General features: G+C 42.0%; 3 protein-coding genes across 5 annotated transcripts; 2 read left to right on the top strand and 1 right to left on the bottom strand.

The window, feature by feature from the left end:
- Positions 1–5,075: 5,075 nt before the first annotated feature.
- ankrd39 (ankyrin repeat domain 39) lies at positions 5,076–7,721 on the bottom strand. Of its 3 annotated transcripts, none has more exons than XM_015028497.1 (5): positions 7,497–7,721; positions 7,313–7,423; positions 7,064–7,167; positions 5,557–5,760; positions 5,076–5,460 (listed from the first exon to the last, which is right to left on the bottom strand). In XM_015028497.1, the coding sequence occupies exons 2-5, from the start codon at positions 7,401–7,403 to the stop codon at positions 5,311–5,313; spliced, it is 549 nt and encodes a 182-aa protein (XP_014883983.1). In that variant the 5' UTR covers positions 7,404–7,423; positions 7,497–7,721; the 3' UTR covers positions 5,076–5,310. The 3 variants fall into 3 exon arrangements, with proteins under 3 accessions (XP_014883983.1, XP_014883990.1, XP_014883974.1); XM_015028504.1 differs by having other exon boundaries at positions 7,313–7,411; XM_015028488.1 differs by having other exon boundaries at positions 7,313–7,720.
- Positions 7,722–8,630: 909 nt separating this feature from the next.
- Positions 8,631–14,219, top strand: kctd9a (potassium channel tetramerization domain containing 9a). Its single transcript, XM_015028427.1, has 12 exons — positions 8,631–8,828; positions 9,064–9,185; positions 9,276–9,319; positions 9,395–9,491; positions 10,160–10,218; positions 10,298–10,426; positions 10,518–10,585; positions 10,663–10,758; positions 10,840–10,989; positions 11,100–11,205; positions 11,298–11,431; positions 12,730–14,219. Exons 1-12 carry the CDS (start codon positions 8,781–8,783, stop codon positions 12,844–12,846), a joined length of 1,170 nt encoding a protein of 389 aa, XP_014883913.1. The 5' UTR covers positions 8,631–8,780; the 3' UTR covers positions 12,847–14,219.
- A 1,044-nt stretch (positions 14,220–15,263) lies between these two features.
- LOC106945018 (progonadoliberin-1) lies at positions 15,264–16,046 on the top strand. The gene is made up of 4 exons (XM_015028415.1): positions 15,264–15,390; positions 15,493–15,631; positions 15,716–15,814; positions 15,900–16,046. The coding sequence occupies exons 2-4, from the start codon at positions 15,494–15,496 to the stop codon at positions 15,945–15,947; spliced, it is 285 nt and encodes a 94-aa protein (XP_014883901.1). The 5' UTR covers positions 15,264–15,390; position 15,493; the 3' UTR covers positions 15,948–16,046.
- The last annotated feature ends 574 nt before the right edge of the window (positions 16,047–16,620 follow it).

Below are 16,620 nucleotides of genomic sequence, written 5' to 3'. Positions count from 1 at the left end.
GTGCACAAAACCGCACTTACAGCGATGGATGACCTCATTGTTGCATTAAAGGTAAAGTCAACGCTTCCACACACAAACAACCCACTGTCTTTCAGGTATCCGCCTTATTCTGATAGGCCCATGATGGCTCTTCTTGAACTCTGTGAAGCTCTTCCGCAGAGGCACCGAGGAGCAGAGGCAGGGGGTGATGATAGGTAAATATAATGACGGGATGAGGAGGAAGAAAGAAAGCTTTACGGGGGTTTCCAAGGAGGAGGCGAGTTTACCCACAGAGGCTGAGATTGACTGATGGTGGGGAGTGGTGTTTATTGGTGGCGTTTCCCCTTTTGTTTTCTTCTTCCTTATGAAGGTGGAGCGGACAAAGGATGCTTGTAGGGCGGACAGGCAGGTAAGTATGGTGGGTAGACGGTGGTGAGTCCACACAGTCCAAACCAGGGGAGCAGAGGATCTTGAATTCTCCAACTGACTCAGAGAGCGAGGAGGCAGAACGCTGAGGGAACTTACTGAGGACTGGACAACAAGAAGGGTAAGTGAGGCGGTAGCAATCAAGGAGCAAGCCGAGAAGAGACCTAATTTTAGAAATGGAACCACATTATGCATTTCCTCAGGGGAATCTACTCCTCTTAGGCCTACTCCACACGATAGGCCTAAGAGGACTCATGTTCATCATTATAAACAAATATTTGGAAGCATACAACAACCCCCCGAATGTCCAGCCTTCATACCCTTCAGGAAGAAGATGTGCTCAGCATACCAGAGATGAGCCTGTTTGAACAGCAAGAGAGTGCCATTATTCAGAGTGAAACAAGTCTTGTACCAACATGGACTAAAAGCGGGTAATAAATTACTGCGTGATTTCTAACACTTTTTCTCAATCATGCATGATGTCTGCCATGTTTTGATATCAACCAGATGTGTGGATTTCAGTATAGTTAAAGACTTGGCTTCCATAACATGCAAAGGCTAAGTTAATACATTTTAACTTGGCCTTTCATCCACTGAGTGGCTTTTAGTCCATGTTGGTACAAGACTCGTTTCACTCTGAATAATGGCACTCTCTTGCTGTTCAAACAGGCTCATCTCTGGTATACTGAGCACATCTTCTTCCTGAAGGGTATGAAGGCTGGACATTCGGGGGGTTGTTGTATGCTTCCAAACATTTGTTTATAATGATGAACATGAGTTGGTAGGAGTTTGCTCCGCAACAGGTGGATTGCAAGTTTAATCCCCGCCACGTCCGCCTGTGTCATTGTGTCCTTGTGCGAGACACTTCACCCAACTTGCCTGCTGGTGGTGTTCTGATGGTGGCAAGCTACTGAACTGTAGCTTTCCACCATTAGTGTGTGAATGGGTGACTGACTGAGTGTAGCGTGAAGCGTTTGATACTTGATTTGAGGTGTTGAGTTAAAATACTTCCTCCATTCAACCCAGATGTGGTCAATTAACTTATCAGAAGCTCACAAAGTAAAGCTATCATCATCAGGACTTTCTCAAATTGTTTACAGTGTGTGTAAATACCCGATTTTATTGTATTCGAATGCATAAAAGATCTTTTTGTTTATAGGACAGAAAGGTAAAAGCAGACATTAGGCAGACGAAAATAAATAACAGACTGGAAAACTTTAGAGCAACACAACAAGGGGAACACGGTCGATTTGGAAAGCTCCTGTGGAGATTCAGCGGGTGATAAATTACTGCGTGATTTCTAACAGTCTGCCATGAATGGCCCCAGATATCTGACTCCAAATCCTCCATTAATTGCCCTTTCAGTCATATGGAACAGCTTATGTTGTTTCTCTGGCAAAGCTTTCGAGAAGATTACATCTCCATAATCAATAAAAAAAAAAGAAACGTAGCCATCCATTCCAGGGCACAAAGAAAGAGAAAAAAAAACACATCTGGGGAAATAAACTTTCCCCTCCTAAGATATACCCACGCTCACACAAGAGGTGCAGCGTGTTGACTGTACATAATTACACCCAGGAACTTTTTCCTCAATCATGCATGATGTCTGCCATGTTTTGATATCAACCAGATGTGTGGATTTCAGTATAGTTTAAGACTTGGCTTCAATGGCATGCATTTTAAAATGTTTTTGCTTTGGAGAATAATATATGACAGTAACACACACACACACACACACACACACACACACACACACACACACACACACACATCAGTTAATTCTGCTTGTGTTTGGCTGGATCACCTGATAACTGACATTTCCCATAACCGCGGAGCTGTCTGCCTGGATGAGCTGATCCGCGGCCTCTGGACTCATGGATCCCATCACCCAGTGACCTGGAAAGCAGGCGTGTAAGATCTGCAACATCCCATCAACCAGCAGACAACATGCTTCTTTTGAAGTGGGAGCGGGGCCAAATTGGATTATGAGGCAACTCTGAAGATCAGCTCCCATATATTTGATTACACACGCCCCCGTCGCCCAGAGCCTCGCCGGAGCTGGATGCAGAATGTGAGGCTAACCCCTAGGATGGCGCTCTGCATCTCAGTGTGTGCCCATCTGCCAGCCATTTACTTGATTACTTCAGCTCTGATGGGCCCCGGCTCTGCCAGGGCTGCTAGGAAGCTTTTGTCTAGGTGGAGACAGGGGAGATAAGAACCAGGTGATGCTTTCATCTGTGAAAACCAACATTTAAATGCAAACAAAGTATCTGGTTCTGGGACAGGATGGAACTGGATTTAGTTTAACCATTTCCACTGCTGGACGTCCAGATAACATTTACTGTTGATTCTTTTGTATAAAAGTTACATCCATCCATCCATCCATCCACCCATCCATGCACCCATCCAATCTTCCATCTATCTTTCCAACTATCTCCATAAAATTTTCCATCCATAGTTCATTAATCAGTCCATCCATTTGTTCTTTTCATCAATCCTTCATTCATTCCTCTGTTTTAGTTTCAAGATTTAAAGCCTAAATACTAAATATCTTCCAGAAATTCACAAAGAATTTGTTTTATTTTTAATTCAATTGCGCTAAAAATGATAGAGAACGATGTAAATTTACATCTTAAAAAGACAGATTCCCATTATATATATATATATATATATATATATATATATATATATAAAAAGAAAACATTATATATTTAGTGTTGATTCATATATTTCTTAGTGTGTTTCATTCCAAAGCCACCTCTTCAGCACAGAGATATTTGTCAGCCTCCAGAGGTCCAAGGACAAGCCGTTCTCATTATCTACTCGCAGACAAGCGTATTGTATAAAATGAGACTAAAAATCCCGTCATGCAAGCATGGCACACAGACCACCTTCTATTTCAGGGGAAAATAACATCCAGTACCGGTTTAAGTTGGACTCATTATGGTGGAAGTGGGTTCCAGGCCCAGGAAGTTTCATTGCTTTCCAAATAAAGCTCGCTAAATAGAGCAGCGATCCAAATTCCTCAAACTTCTGGAATCCTGTCCAAGTCTTCACTTTAAGTGAAAACTCCCAGCCCGTATAGGTAGACCTATTTCAAAAGGAGGGGTGAAAAAAAAAATCATCTGTTTCGACATGAAACAAATTCAAACCAGGTCAGGAAAAATGATCAGTAACGACTGAGGCCTTCGACATTCCTGCAGTGGGTTTTCATTACCTCACTGCTCACAAATCTAAAACATCAACTTTGATCGTGTTTCACAGAATGTGGCAGTGGGACACTTTTAGAGGATGCTGTGGGGCTGGTCTATTAGTCAGGCTGTCATGTAAAGCAGCCTCTCAATTCTGAAAGTACTTTTTCTTGTTTTTTGTGCCACTGAGATGAATAAAGGCCCCAGAAACCCGCTTGGCTAAACTGTCACTTAACATTCAGTAGGGATACGACCAGCTCCAGCTCCTCCACTGTGTTTGGTGGGGGAGGGGGGGGCGAGGAACTTATCACCGAGCATAAACAGCTCTCCTGGCAAAGATCCACCAAGCTGAAATACAGCCCCCCCACACTAACCCCAACCCCAACCTACCCCCTCCCGACACCCCATCTCAGTGTGCTGTGTGGCGTCAGCAGCAATGAGCTCCAGATGTGGCCTGGTACCCCTCCAGTCACGGTATGGATGTGGTTGGAAGGGTAGTTTGGAAACACCACCCACCGGCGGACCCAATGAAAGTGCGCCAGTTCTGCAGCGAGAAGTTTTTCTGCCGTGGGTTCCCGATCCGCGTGGGCTGCAGGGAAACGGGAGGAGAGCTTTTAAAGTTCTGCACATTCACAGAGGGAGGAGGGAGGGTGGAGCGGCGGACGTGGTGGAGGGGGGTTTAATCTGCCTCCTGTACGTGCATGTGTTACATATTTAACATGGTTTGACATGTTAGACATGCCAGACAACAGCTAAAAGTATTTCCATCTGTTTTAGCTGAGCAGGATTTTTTTTTTTAAACTGAGTTTTATTCAAGCCAAGGAAAAATACATTGTTCACGTTGTTTATGACTCTGAAAACTCTACTAAAATGAAATAGTTTGATGACTTAGGAACTGATCGATCCTTTTGATTGAGAGCTAGAATGTATTTTGTAGATGCAGTTTGCCTGAGCGCTGGTGTCCGTCTTACCGTTATAGCTGTTGCGCTCATGTTATTTTTGCTATTAAATTTTCCAGTGGTGTGAAGGAAAAACTGAGTAAGCTCGCTCTTGTTAGCTGCCATGAAATTTACACGCCAAGGCCAAACACTGTGATCTTCCATTAGACAATAGCTCCCCCTACTGTCTGAGATTAGAACCAACCACTCACATCCTGCACAGCCAAACCAACATAGAGCAGTCTGTACTGTAACTGTAATTATCAGAGCTGATAGAGTTTCACATGTTGGGCCTTTCATGTTTCTATTTTTCTTATTTTCCATGCTGGAATCACTGTCATTATTGTTGTTTTTTTGTGTGCAGCACTTTGAACAAAGGCAGTTGCTCTTGAATGTGCCATGTAAATAAATTAGATTTGATCCACTTTTAACATACTAAAACTTTAACTTTCAGGGCGTTTTTGACCCTCTAGTTCAAGCAAACTTCACAGAATCGGAACCGAGCTTATCCAGAAAATTAACTCAATGACTGAATTCAAAATGAGGTTTTGAAATGTTTTCACGTTTTGTTGAAGTTTGAGAAATGCAGACAATACAAAAAGCGGTGAAATAAAAGATCAAAGACTGGAACAATGCCGGAGGTTAAAAATGTTATTTCACATTCACTGATTCTGCCAGAGTCCCCTGACTCAGTCCTCAACGTGTACAGTTTTCATCTTGTGACGTGTGTGTGTGTGCGTGTGTGTGTGTGCGTGTGACATTAGCATCTCCGTCCGTTATGACCGGGGTGGTTTGAGGAGCTCCTGCAGATCTCCCTGCTGTGTCAGCTGGTAGGGCAGCTGGAGCTTCTTGTTCCCCTGGCTGCAGAGTGCAGGGCAACGCTCGAGAAGCAGCTGGCACACTTTAGCGTGGCCCTGTTCTGCAGCCTGCTCAAGCATCAAGCAGAGAAATAATCACAAACATTGATAAAACATCAAAAAGATGTTTCTGTGGAATAGAAGCTGCTGATAACCGCTGCGTACCTTGTGCAAAGGATTCACACCGTCGTCATCACAGAGGGTGGGATCTGCACCGCTTTGCAGAAGGAGCCGAACCACGTCCGGATGACCGCAGTATGCTGCTCGATGGAGCGGGGTGGCCCCACCCGGGGTCTGAGGGGACGGACACGCACCGCTCTCGAGAAGGAACGCGCACACGGCAAGATGTCCACTACGGCTCCCGTAGTGCTGAGGCAAAGCACAGAAATTAGGATTTAATTGTGCATATTTGATCAGGCACAGTACACAGTTGAGATAAAAGAAGCCTGTAAAGCGTATACAGGTATTTAGTAATCAAGGCTTAAAGAATACCCATTTAAAAACTGGATTAGGGCCATTATGTAAAATAAAACACACAAAAGAAAAAGACAAAACTAGAGATAACTTCACGTTTGGTTAATAATACGCCAAGTTTTAAGACAATTACTAAAACACATTACAATTCACAATAGATTTCCAACATGCTATGCATCTCAGAGCTTTCTAAGAACATTCCTAAACAAAGGATGGGGCCTAAAATGGTTCCTTTTAGAAGTACTCTGTCAATTTCTTGAGAGAAAGACATAAAGTTACCAGTTACAACACAGGTTTCACACCTGATTCAATCTGGACATCCTGACCCAGGAAATTCAGGTTACGAAAAATATTTGACTTAAACATTTAGTGTTTTAATCTTCCTGAAGAATAAGGCAATATAATTAGAAATCCCATTTTCATATTATTGTCAGCTGAGGGGATATATATTCACACTGCTGAGCTGGGTGGATAAAAACGGACTTCAGATCGTAGCATTGCTCTGTAATCTAAAGAGCTGCAGATGTCGACTGGGCCCCATCTCTAAATCAAACTAGAACAATGAATTTATGAGAGGTCTATATAATGTGATTACCCGTATCAAATTGCTTATAATCTAAAAAAAAAATAATAATCATCATCCCCAGAGGTTATAAATTAGTCCCCAATAGACACAACCTTCTTTAACAGCTTGTTTTTTTCAAGTCACTGGCCTTGATGCTGCGACCCCAACAGATGATGCCCATGAAAGTAGCAGATTCTGTAAAGTGGTTCTGCTGAAAACCAGCCCATAAAGGATGTAAGTTGTGCCTCTGAATAATACAAAAGTTGTTCCCAGATAACCTTCCCCAGTACTCTAGACAGAACTAAATGACTCAAGTCTAGATTTGTTTGTCAAGACTACCACATATTAGGACTAACCAATTTTTACAAACATAATTAGAAGATGAGTAACATTACTGAGAGGCTGGACAAATATAGCAGAAATATGTGATTTTCTGAATGAAGAACTTTTAAATGTCGTTTTAAAAATAAGACCTGAACTATGACCCCACGTTCCAGAGGAGAGATAAGGAGGAAATTTAAACCAATCGATCACAATGGGCAAGAGACATAACCTAAACTAATACGGCCAGACAGAGACTTGAAGAGGAGAGGCAAAAGCAAAGAGAGGTAAACATCTTCCAAATGGACTCACCAGGGCTGTGTACCCAGCTGAATCTTTCATGTTCGGGTCAGTCCCCTTCTGAACAAGGAGCCTGACTCTCTGCAGGTCTCCATCCAGGGCAGCCGACCAGATACCTGCAGAAAGAAGTGGCACACAACACTGTCCCCTGCTGGCAACCATTGACACAGGCCAGAGAATAACACGCCAAAGATTGTTTTCTTTGGAAAACTATAACTGTCCAATAATCTAACACCACTGGTTTCACAAATGAATGCAAACCTCTTTCAAAATCCATTTCATCCAGAGTCTGGTGAACACTGGGGGAGGAGACGGGATGGGAGCAACATGAACAGTGGTGCTTGTCTGACATGGCTGTGACTGGAAGGACATCTGACAAACAGCTGAGTTTAAACCCCAATTTTGGAACCGCAGAAAGGCATAAAGATTATAAAAACAGACATACTTGTAGTCCAAAACTTTATGTCTTAGCGTATAACAACACATTCACCACTGACAGGAGAAGTTTTGTAATATTAAGACGTCACTTCCAAAACCAAGAGTATATACAGAAAACTGTACTAACAGCGTAACCTGCAACTGTTTTCAAAGAAACGAAATGTATGAGTTCAGGATGGCTAGATGCTAACGCTAAACTGAAGGGTGCGCTCCATTTGTAAGCCGGGGAGGGAACCGGTGCACTGGGTAGGCGTGTCTTGCACACACCATTCAAAACGGAGCATCAGTTTGTCAGTCCCTTTTGAGAGACTGACATGTATTTTTTGGACTGTTGGAGAGACGTAGAATTCCCAGAAAGAACCCAGCATGAGAAGAGCGACCATGCAGACTCCATGCTGAAAGATGTCCGTAAATATCAGGAATTCAGGAATACATTTCTAGCATGATCCTGAAATGTAAAAATTACATCTTAAATGTATAAGCATTTATATTGGAATAAATGTGTTTTAAAATGTAATATGGACTATCTATCTATCTATCTATCTATCTATCTATCTATCTATCTATCTATCTATCTATCTATCCATCCATCCATCCATCCATCCATCCATCCATCCATCCATCCATCCATCCAATCAATTCTTACCTCTAACTCCTTCAACGCCAACTCGTCATCAATTCTTGATTAACCACCGGCTGACTGTTAAGGCATACGCCCTGTCTGACGCACACAACGTCCTTACGTATAGGGCCCTCGGCCAATAGCAGAGTGTCATATGAAAAGTGTACTTCAGGTGCAGTGTACTTTTTTTGTATTGTCTAACTCTAGATCTAGAAAAATAATACGCAGAGGAAAATAAATTAGCTCTTTGTAATAAAGTAACCAAATAGGCTTTAAAGTGAATACTAACATAATACTGTTATTTAAAAAACAGCCTATGTTAAACCTTCGTGCTGGTACTTTAACGACGTGTTTTAACGATTTAGCTTCAAATAAAAAGCAGAGTTTTGTTATACTAACACTGTGTTCCCCAGACGTACAAGTCAGATTATCTTGCAATTCCTTTACAAGTCTCTAAAGTGCCTTTACTACTAATGTTGATGAATAGAAATACATCGAAGCAGATTTTTCCCGGAGTTTTTGAAGGCATCTTTTTTTTCTCGCGTTATTGTCTGATGTAGCTAGTTGTCCAGCTTTATCTAGATAACTGGTAGGTAGCTGGCTGAAAAATACAGCCCTGTTTGTTATTCGGACTTATATGAAGTCACTTAGGACCAAAGCGCGCAGAGAATGAGAAGAGTTACCCTGTTTGTTAACGGGACGTCTAAAAATGGCAAGGTGGGTAAAAAGTCAGACTGAGTCTGTGTGGGAGCCTGGGCCGCAGAATGACTGCTTTCTTCCCTCACCGAGCTTCAAGGTGTATCATAATGGGAAAACTGTCACTATTCGGTGATATTACGCAGTTATATAGAGTAAGAACCGATGTTAGCTGTAGGGACGCTGAATGTGGCCCATTTTCTGGCGTTATAATAAAGCACACTTTTATTTTCGACTACAACTCTTTTCTTTACAGGTTGTAGCAGTTTACGGGACCTTGTCTGATCTACTGTCAGTAGCGAGCAATAAGCTGGGAATCAAAGCTTCCTGTTTATACAATGGGAAGGGTGGTCTCATAGATGACATTGCCCTAATACGGTAAACCCATTCATTCCGCAGCAGTTGTCCCATGGTGGATTTATTCTCGTATTGTGTCCTAAACGTGTTTATATGTGTGTCTGTCATCAGGGATGATGACGTACTGTATGTGTCAGAGGGAGACCCATTTATTGGTGAGCACAGACTCTTCCTGTATGTGCTGCCAGTCAGTGTGGACATGTGTAAACCATCTGTTTTGTCATTGGTAGACCCACAGAGTGAAGTCAGGGTTACATCTGATCAGCACGGAGCGCACACCGACTGGCTGACCCTGAACATCGGTGGTCGCCTCTTTACCACCACAAGGTGCCTGTGGTTTAATTCATCAATTAAATGAATGCACTACTTGATGTCACAATATGCAGGGCCTCTTAAAAGTATCTGTACAGTGAATTTGTTGAAAGAAAGTGGGGCTGAGACGATTAATCTTGATGAGTCGATTACTGAAATAGTCGTCAACCAATTTAGTAATCAATTAATCGTTAGCTGGAGAACAGACTCCAAGAAAGGCCATTTGCTGAAAAAAGCAACATATTCAGATCAGCAATTAAGCTAAAACTGTACAAAATATGTATACATTTTGTACTTAATATGAAATTCTTATGTCTGTGAATATGTGGCATATTTTTGTTGCATTTTAGTAGGCAAAAAACAAGTTGAATCATTTAATGTAATGTATAAAAATGCTAAATGAAAAACCTATAGACTGTGCCAATTTCTTATCCGACTAATCGTTTAATGTTAGAATAATTGTTTATTAAAATAAACTTAATCGCAGCCCTAAAAGAAGGCCATCAGAAGTCATGTTTGAAGTTTGTCTCAACATTGTAAATATGTAGAGAGGAGGGTGAAATCGTAATATTTTGCTACGAAAATAACAAAAGATTAATGGATATGAATATTTCTGTGAAGGGTTAGGGTTAGGGTATGCTAGTTTTGTTTTATTTTTTTAACCGTCTCTGACTTGTGTTCAGGAGTACTTTGGTCAGCAAAGAGCCGGAGAGCATGCTCGCTCACATGTTCCGTGAAAAAGGTACCGCTTCATTTCCCCACCAGAAAATGTAATTCTAATGCAAGTCTTTTTGTAACTAAGGGGTTTTTATTCACTGCAGATGTGTGGGGAAACAAACGGGACAAGTATGGGGCGTACCTTATCGACCGCAGCCCCGAATACTTTGAACCGATTTTGAACTATTTGAGACACGGTCAGCTCATTGTCAATGAAGGAATAAATATACGAGGTGAGCTTTTTCGATTTTCCCCTACCGTTTAGTCATTTTGTTGCCTACGACACTCAGTCCGGCGGCATGACGAGTCATTTGTGTTTTCCAGGAGTCTTGGAGGAGGCTCGCTTCTTTGGAATTGAGCAACTGGCTGAACAGCTGGAAGTTGTACTCAAGGTATTATGAATAACATAATCACTCCCCTTTGATTTTTTTTTTTCCCTTCCACTTACCACTTTTTACCATTTAAACAGAACTCACAGCCACCCGAGGACCACTCTCCCATCTCCCGAAAGGAGTTTGTTCGTTTTCTCCTGGCGACCTCCACCAAGTCGGAGCTCCGCTGTCAGGTGACGCCAGCTGAAGAGGTTTCGTCTCTCGCTCGCTGTCCGAAAAGAACATTTAACCAACGTCGCTCTTGTTGTTTGCAGGGTCTTAACTTCAGTGGTGCTGATTTGTCCCGACTTGATCTGCGCTACATCAACTTCAAGATGGCTAACCTCAGCCGCTGCAATCTGACGCACGCTAATCTGTGCTGCTCCAATCTGGAGCGGGCCGACCTCTCTGGAGCCAACATGGATGTAAGTATCTTTTTTCGTTTGTTTTTTTCTTCCATAACTTTTTAAAGTTGATTTTGACAAAATACTGTATGTGCTTTTTACTTTTCTTTCTTTCTTTTTTTTTTTTAAAGGGCGCTAATCTGCAAGGAGTCAAGATGCTCTGCTGCAACGCCGAGGGAGCTTCTCTAAAAGGGTGCAACTTTGAAGACCCATCTGGATTGAAGGCCAATCTTGAAGGCGAGCTCTCCGCAGATGTTCAACCAGAAGACTCGAATACATTCGTCCACGTCTGTCATCTCATTTCGACTCTTTTTTTATTTTACGGCCAGGTGCCAATCTGAAAGGAGTCGACATGGAAGGAAGCCAGATGACCGGCGTCAACCTGCGTGTGGCCACCCTGAAAAACGCAAAGCTGAAGAACTGCAACCTGCGGGGGGCCACTTTAGCGGGAACGGATCTGGAGGTAGAGTAAAGGCTGTCGGAGGAGGATTATCTGTTAAGAGCAGCCACATAAGCTGAGTCAGAGGGCAAGCTTTGAGATGACTTTTTTTTTTTTTTTTTTAAAAAGGTCAAAATAAAATAATTAAAATGTAACTCATCTTCAGGCCACCTTTAACAGGCTACACACAGTATGGGGGGAAAAGAAAGCCTTATCATTGATAATGAAAAAACAACTGCAAGGTCACAACAAATCCAGACTTAAAATATTGAAATCCAGGAAAGCACTTTACAAATAATACAGTGAAACAATATTAAAGAAAATGTGAGTTTATGTGTGTTTAGGTTTGCTGAGTATTGAATACAAATCACAACAACGATAATGAAAGTTTCCTCCACAAACAACATTTCACACAAAATCCATTCATCCAGTCTAAGTATAAACACATAGGCAAAAATTACAACATGTAGTATGAAATTGTGAAGGAAGCAGTTGATTTATCTGTCTGGTGTTATGACCGTGTTTGTCACTATAGATTTTACAAGTAGAAACACAAGTTAAATATTTATAAGTCAGGATAACAGTATACAAGGTACAGAAACATCAGAATTTTTTGCCAGCTCAGATTTGCCTTCATCAAACCAGATGTGCGTCAAGAGATAATGTACTTAGAAGAAAATATTTGGAAATGTTTTTAAGATAAGCCTTAGTTTTACCTGTTAGCACAGACATTTTTTCATAAGAAGAAACAAATGGGTTTCATGAGCAACAAATTATAGCAAACAACAGCAGCAGAAATAAAAGTGACCCCAGAATAGATCCCTGTGGGACCTCGCATCTTATAGTAACAAATGTGGCCTTGTCAATTGGTAATATAATTATAAAGTCATTTGTAAGTTCTTTCCAAAAAGTCAAGTAAAATACTGTGAATAACTGTGTCAGAAGCTTGAGATCAATGTAGAAAAAAAATCCTAAAGCATCGTCATCACAACTTGATGCGTCCCTGATTTTATCAGCCGACACAAAAACATTAGTTTCTACGATGTTTTATCTGTTTTGGGTTAATGCAAGTCAGGGAGAAACTTCTGAGAAGTAGGAAGAAATCTAAAATAACATCATTTTCTAGGCTTGATGTTATGGCTGAATAATGTTTGAATAGTGTTTTGATTGAGCTCCTGAATAGACTGTAAGCAGTCATGTGAACTTGTTTCATAGCCTAAGAGGTAACAGAGAAGGAAGTAACACCTGTTAGATTGTGTCCTGATCTGCTCGGTGTTTTAATACCTCGCCTCTCCTTTGTGTTTCGCCCTTTCTCGATGCAGAACTGCGACTTGTCCGGCTGCGATCTGCAGGAAGCCAACCTGAGGGGCTCCAACGTGAAGGGGGCCATTTTTGAGGAGATGCTGACCCCTCTGCACATGTCGCAGAGCGTCAGATAACTCACCCGCGGAACCAAGCTCTCTCTCTCTCCACGTCATTTCTCTCCACTCTCCGTGTGTCATACCGCACATTCCTCCTCGTCGAATCTGGCTTTACCTGTTCTGCGCTGCGGGTAAACGGCATGCGCGGCTCCCTGGCGTTCCGACAATATTAGACTAGCTTTAAATACCTTGCACTATAAGAAGTTCCCAGGGTTGACGGCGTGTGTTTCCTCAACATCCTGCTGCTGCATTTATCACCAAAACTTAAGTAGTCTTCCTCGCGCGTCACGTCTGGACGCAGTCCAGTGATTCCGCTTGCTGTTACGTGTGTCATTATATTTCTCTCGTTTCACTTAACGTGTTACTAGGAGTTCGAGTCAGATTACATGTGAGCAGAAAAAAAAAAGCCGAGCTTCAACGAATGCTGCTGTAGCAACAACAGAAGGGGTTGCTACACCGATTTACTGTGTCCGTGCGCAAAGGATGTCTCCTTGAAATATTGAACTTTACGTTGCTGGATTATCAAGCCAAAGCCATACAGCGCAGCAGGTTTTAGTCTGGGAGGCTGAAACCGCTGTTGGTGCGCCGCAAAACTATGCTACAGCTTGAATATGCAAAGCGTCGCGTAGAGCTGTAGCATTTCTCAATGTTGGTGTTTGTTTGTTTTAGTGCTCCGTGAATCTACCTCCTCTACCGTTCCTGTGTGTAAGCCTCCCACAGTTTTGCATGCTTGTGATTGTCGCATGGCTTGTCGAATCGTCGACGCGTGTTCGGTTTGTAGCGCTCCATATCCTCCGTTTAATCCTACCGCCTAATCACGCTTTGAACCTGTTTTGCACATGTCCACGTTACCTTGTTACGCGGTGTAACCTTTTCGCCAAACGTCTCGGTGCTTTACCTTCGTATGATAATGACGTAAATGTAAAACAAAATCCAGTGCTTCCAAAGCTTTGCGCGGGAGTGCAAAGCTTTGGAATGTCGTGCTCTTTGTTTCGTGAGATTTCTCGCCTCGCTTCCAGGTGGTCCGGTGTCCGTTATTATGCATGTATGAAGACCCCCGCCTTCACCTCCTTTGTTTGTTGAAAGACCGGCGGAGTTTCTCCGGCCGCAGCTCCGAGCTGCTCTGATGCAATACTACAAGCGTTCACACGGCCAGACCGTAGGTACCCCAGCCTCTCAGAATGAATAATGAAGGCAATCATGTTGTGTATTTATAACTTGAGAGGTCGAGTCAGTGGAAGAGCCGTGGTTATTTATTTTTAATACATCTCATCGAATGCAACGTAGGCCAGATTTGGGTGTTGGATTGTAGTTATCTCCTTTCATTGCACTCAGCCATGGGAATATTTCCATGAATTACTGTTATAAATAAACTGCTACAAAGAGGAAAATGTGCTTGTTTTCTGTTATTGGGTCACGTGGTTGTAGTCATTAACATGCATTCATAAGTAATTGTAAGAAGGATGTAGGAGCCCTTAATTCAATTTAAAAAAAAAAAAACTTTATTAATCCCAAAAGGAAATGAAATGTTGCTGTAACTTATCCGAGAATTGTGGGTAGACTGAGAGCTGTGAGCAGGAAGGATCTCCTGTAGCAGTCTGTGTTACAGCGGCCCTGAATAAGCCTCTGGATTTGACTGAAGTATTCATACACTTTGAATTTAGTTTTTCACATTAGAACTACAAACTTTACTCATTTTTTTTCCTTCCAACTTCTACAAGTAAAACTAAGAAAGCTAACACATCCCTTATTCTGATGCCTCTAAATAAAGTCGAACACATCCAGACACACGATTAGCAAATATCAGTGCAAAGTTTGATTATTGTTGTGACATGAACTCATAAAACATTCTGAAAGATTTCTGCATTGCAGTACAAAGTATTCACACTCCCTCAAATCTTTCCCATTCTGTCTTAGAGACCAGCACACAATTAGCATTTATCAGCAAAGAGGTAGCTAAGTTTGCATCTCTTATGGGAAAATCTGTTGGTAGGATGACTACTGAATGTGCACACCACAAATCTGGTCACTACGGACAAGTGTCCAAAAGAAAACGAATGGATTATTATCGTATTGCACAAGTCGTATAGGCAGGAACTGAGGTTGAGGAAGAAGGTCAAATTAACCCTGAAGACACAAATCCACAACACACTTCTCAGATATTTACTGTAGACAGTTTTATCAAGTTGAGATTTTTTTTTTTTATTGATTTAATAAAAATTCAATAGAGTTTGACACAACAAAATGAAAAATGGTTGAAGAAAATTTACAAATCCTTGTACCAAGGAAAGGGCTTCCTGTTTGTGGAACACTTAGCGACTCGCTATTTTTATTGCAAAAAAACCCAAAAAAAAACAAAATAAATAACTGGAATGCGTTGTGCAATCTGCTGAACAGCTCTGTGGGGTGCCAGTGATGCCTGGTGTTGCTTAAGCCCACTTTACAGCCTCCCTGTAGTGAAGTGATGGCAGCAACAAAGCAGAAGAGCCTTATATAAAGCCCAGTGTGCAGCATTCACTCAACAGGGCATGTTGGAGGAGCTCCTCGACTTCTGGACAAAAGGTAACGTCCTTACAGCAGCGAGAGGAGTGACCAAGTAGGGAAAAGTAAAAAGAAAAGATTGTGTAGAGTACAGAAGTTTTATTATTTCTCTCTGTGTGTCAGAATGGCTGTACGAACGCTGACTCTGTGGCTCCTCCTGGTGGGGACGGTGCTGTCGCTGGGCAGCGGGCAGCACTGGTCATTTGGGCTGAGCCCAGGCGGGAAGAGGGAACTGGACGGCTTCCCAAACACGCTGGACAGCGTAAGCACCTGAGCACTTATTCTAAACATTGACTTTTTAGTCATTTTTGTCGACTTTCTCCTTGCATTTTCTCTCCCGTAACAGATTTTTGAAGGTTTTGCTCACATGGCTGCGCCTCGCAACGTTCTGGGCTGTGCTGAGGAGTCACTGCCTGCCAAAATCTACAGAATGAAAGGACTTCTCGTGAGATGTGGACTCCTGTGTTCTTGTGTTTTTCACAATTAGGTCAAATCTGAGCTCTGTTGGTAATGTTTTTCTCTTCTTTCAGGGGAGCATGTCTGAGAGGGAACAGGGACACCAACCATTCGAAAAATGATGTCTGATGTGTTTTTATGTGTTTAATTCAAACGCCATTAGTTGAGTCATAACATGGCATCAGGTTCACAACTTATGAATAAAAGTTACTCACTCTTTTTGCTTCACTCTGTTACTGTCGTGGGGATTTTGGTTTTTTGCAACAACAAAAAACAAAGGAAGAAAAAAGATATTAGCAAAAAGCAAAACACTATTTTTTCTCTTTTCCTCTCTTTTACCGTTGCCTGAACTCTTTGAAGCGTGGTCCTCGGTAATGAAAAACAAAATTCTTCATCACTCAGACTGCAAAAATGAATCGGGATCCAAATTCACCGGGGCATTCATGTCGTTTGATTTGTTTGTTTTTTTTTAATTTCCGAGAAGTTCATCCTCCTGAAAAGTAAGCTTTGCTATTAAACTGAGATGCGGACAAATAGCCATTCAAACTTTATACCAAAATGTCAGGACTTGTTTTTCCCTCTCAGTACATATCGGTCAGAAGAACCAGCATCATTGGCACAAAGTGCTTCCCAAAAATGTACAGGATGGGCCATAAGTTTCCATACATAGAAAAAAATAAACATTTTATATCGGACAACCGTTTTTACTTTTGTGGGACTCTGTCGCTGCACGTCTTGGACCACTTCGGGATTGATCTGCAACATTTCCAGTTTTCTGAAACTTGCAAATAAGTT

The sequence above is a fragment of the Poecilia latipinna genome, unplaced genomic scaffold (assembly GCF_001443285.1).
Source record: "Poecilia latipinna isolate Pla-1442-1.1 unplaced genomic scaffold, P_latipinna-1.0 Scaffold8, whole genome shotgun sequence".
In the NCBI taxonomy this organism is placed as follows: Eukaryota; Metazoa; Chordata; class Actinopteri; order Cyprinodontiformes; family Poeciliidae; genus Poecilia; species Poecilia latipinna.
Note: the sequence above shows the minus strand (reverse complement) of the source record. Positions and strands in the feature narration are given on the sequence as shown.

Coding starts and splice junctions, on each gene's coding strand:
- kctd9a (XM_015028427.1), top strand. CDS start 8,781: ATGAGAAGAGTTACCCTGTTTGTTAACGGGACGTCTAAAAATGGCAAG. Junction 8,829..9,063: donor GGACGTCTAAAAATGGCAAG/GTGGGTAAAAAG, acceptor TTTTCTTTACAG/GTTGTAGCAGTTTACGGGAC. Junction 11,206..11,297: donor ATTGAAGGCCAATCTTGAAG/GCGAGCTCTCCG, acceptor TTTTACGGCCAG/GTGCCAATCTGAAAGGAGTC.
- LOC106945018 (XM_015028415.1), top strand. CDS start 15,494: ATGGCTGTACGAACGCTGACTCTGTGGCTCCTCCTGGTGGGGACGGTG. Junction 15,632..15,715: donor TCCCAAACACGCTGGACAGC/GTAAGCACCTGA, acceptor CTCCCGTAACAG/ATTTTTGAAGGTTTTGCTCA. Junction 15,815..15,899: donor ACAGAATGAAAGGACTTCTC/GTGAGATGTGGA, acceptor CTCTTCTTTCAG/GGGAGCATGTCTGAGAGGGA.
- ankrd39 (XM_015028497.1), bottom strand. CDS start 7,403: ATGTCAGACAAGCACCACTGTTCATGTTGCTCCCATCCCGTCTCCTCC. Junction 7,168..7,312: donor TGAAATGGATTTTGAAAGAG/GTTTGCATTCAT, acceptor TTCTTTCTGCAG/GTATCTGGTCGGCTGCCCTG. Junction 5,461..5,556: donor GTGTGAATCCTTTGCACAAG/GTACGCAGCGGT, acceptor ATGCTTGAGCAG/GCTGCAGAACAGGGCCACGC.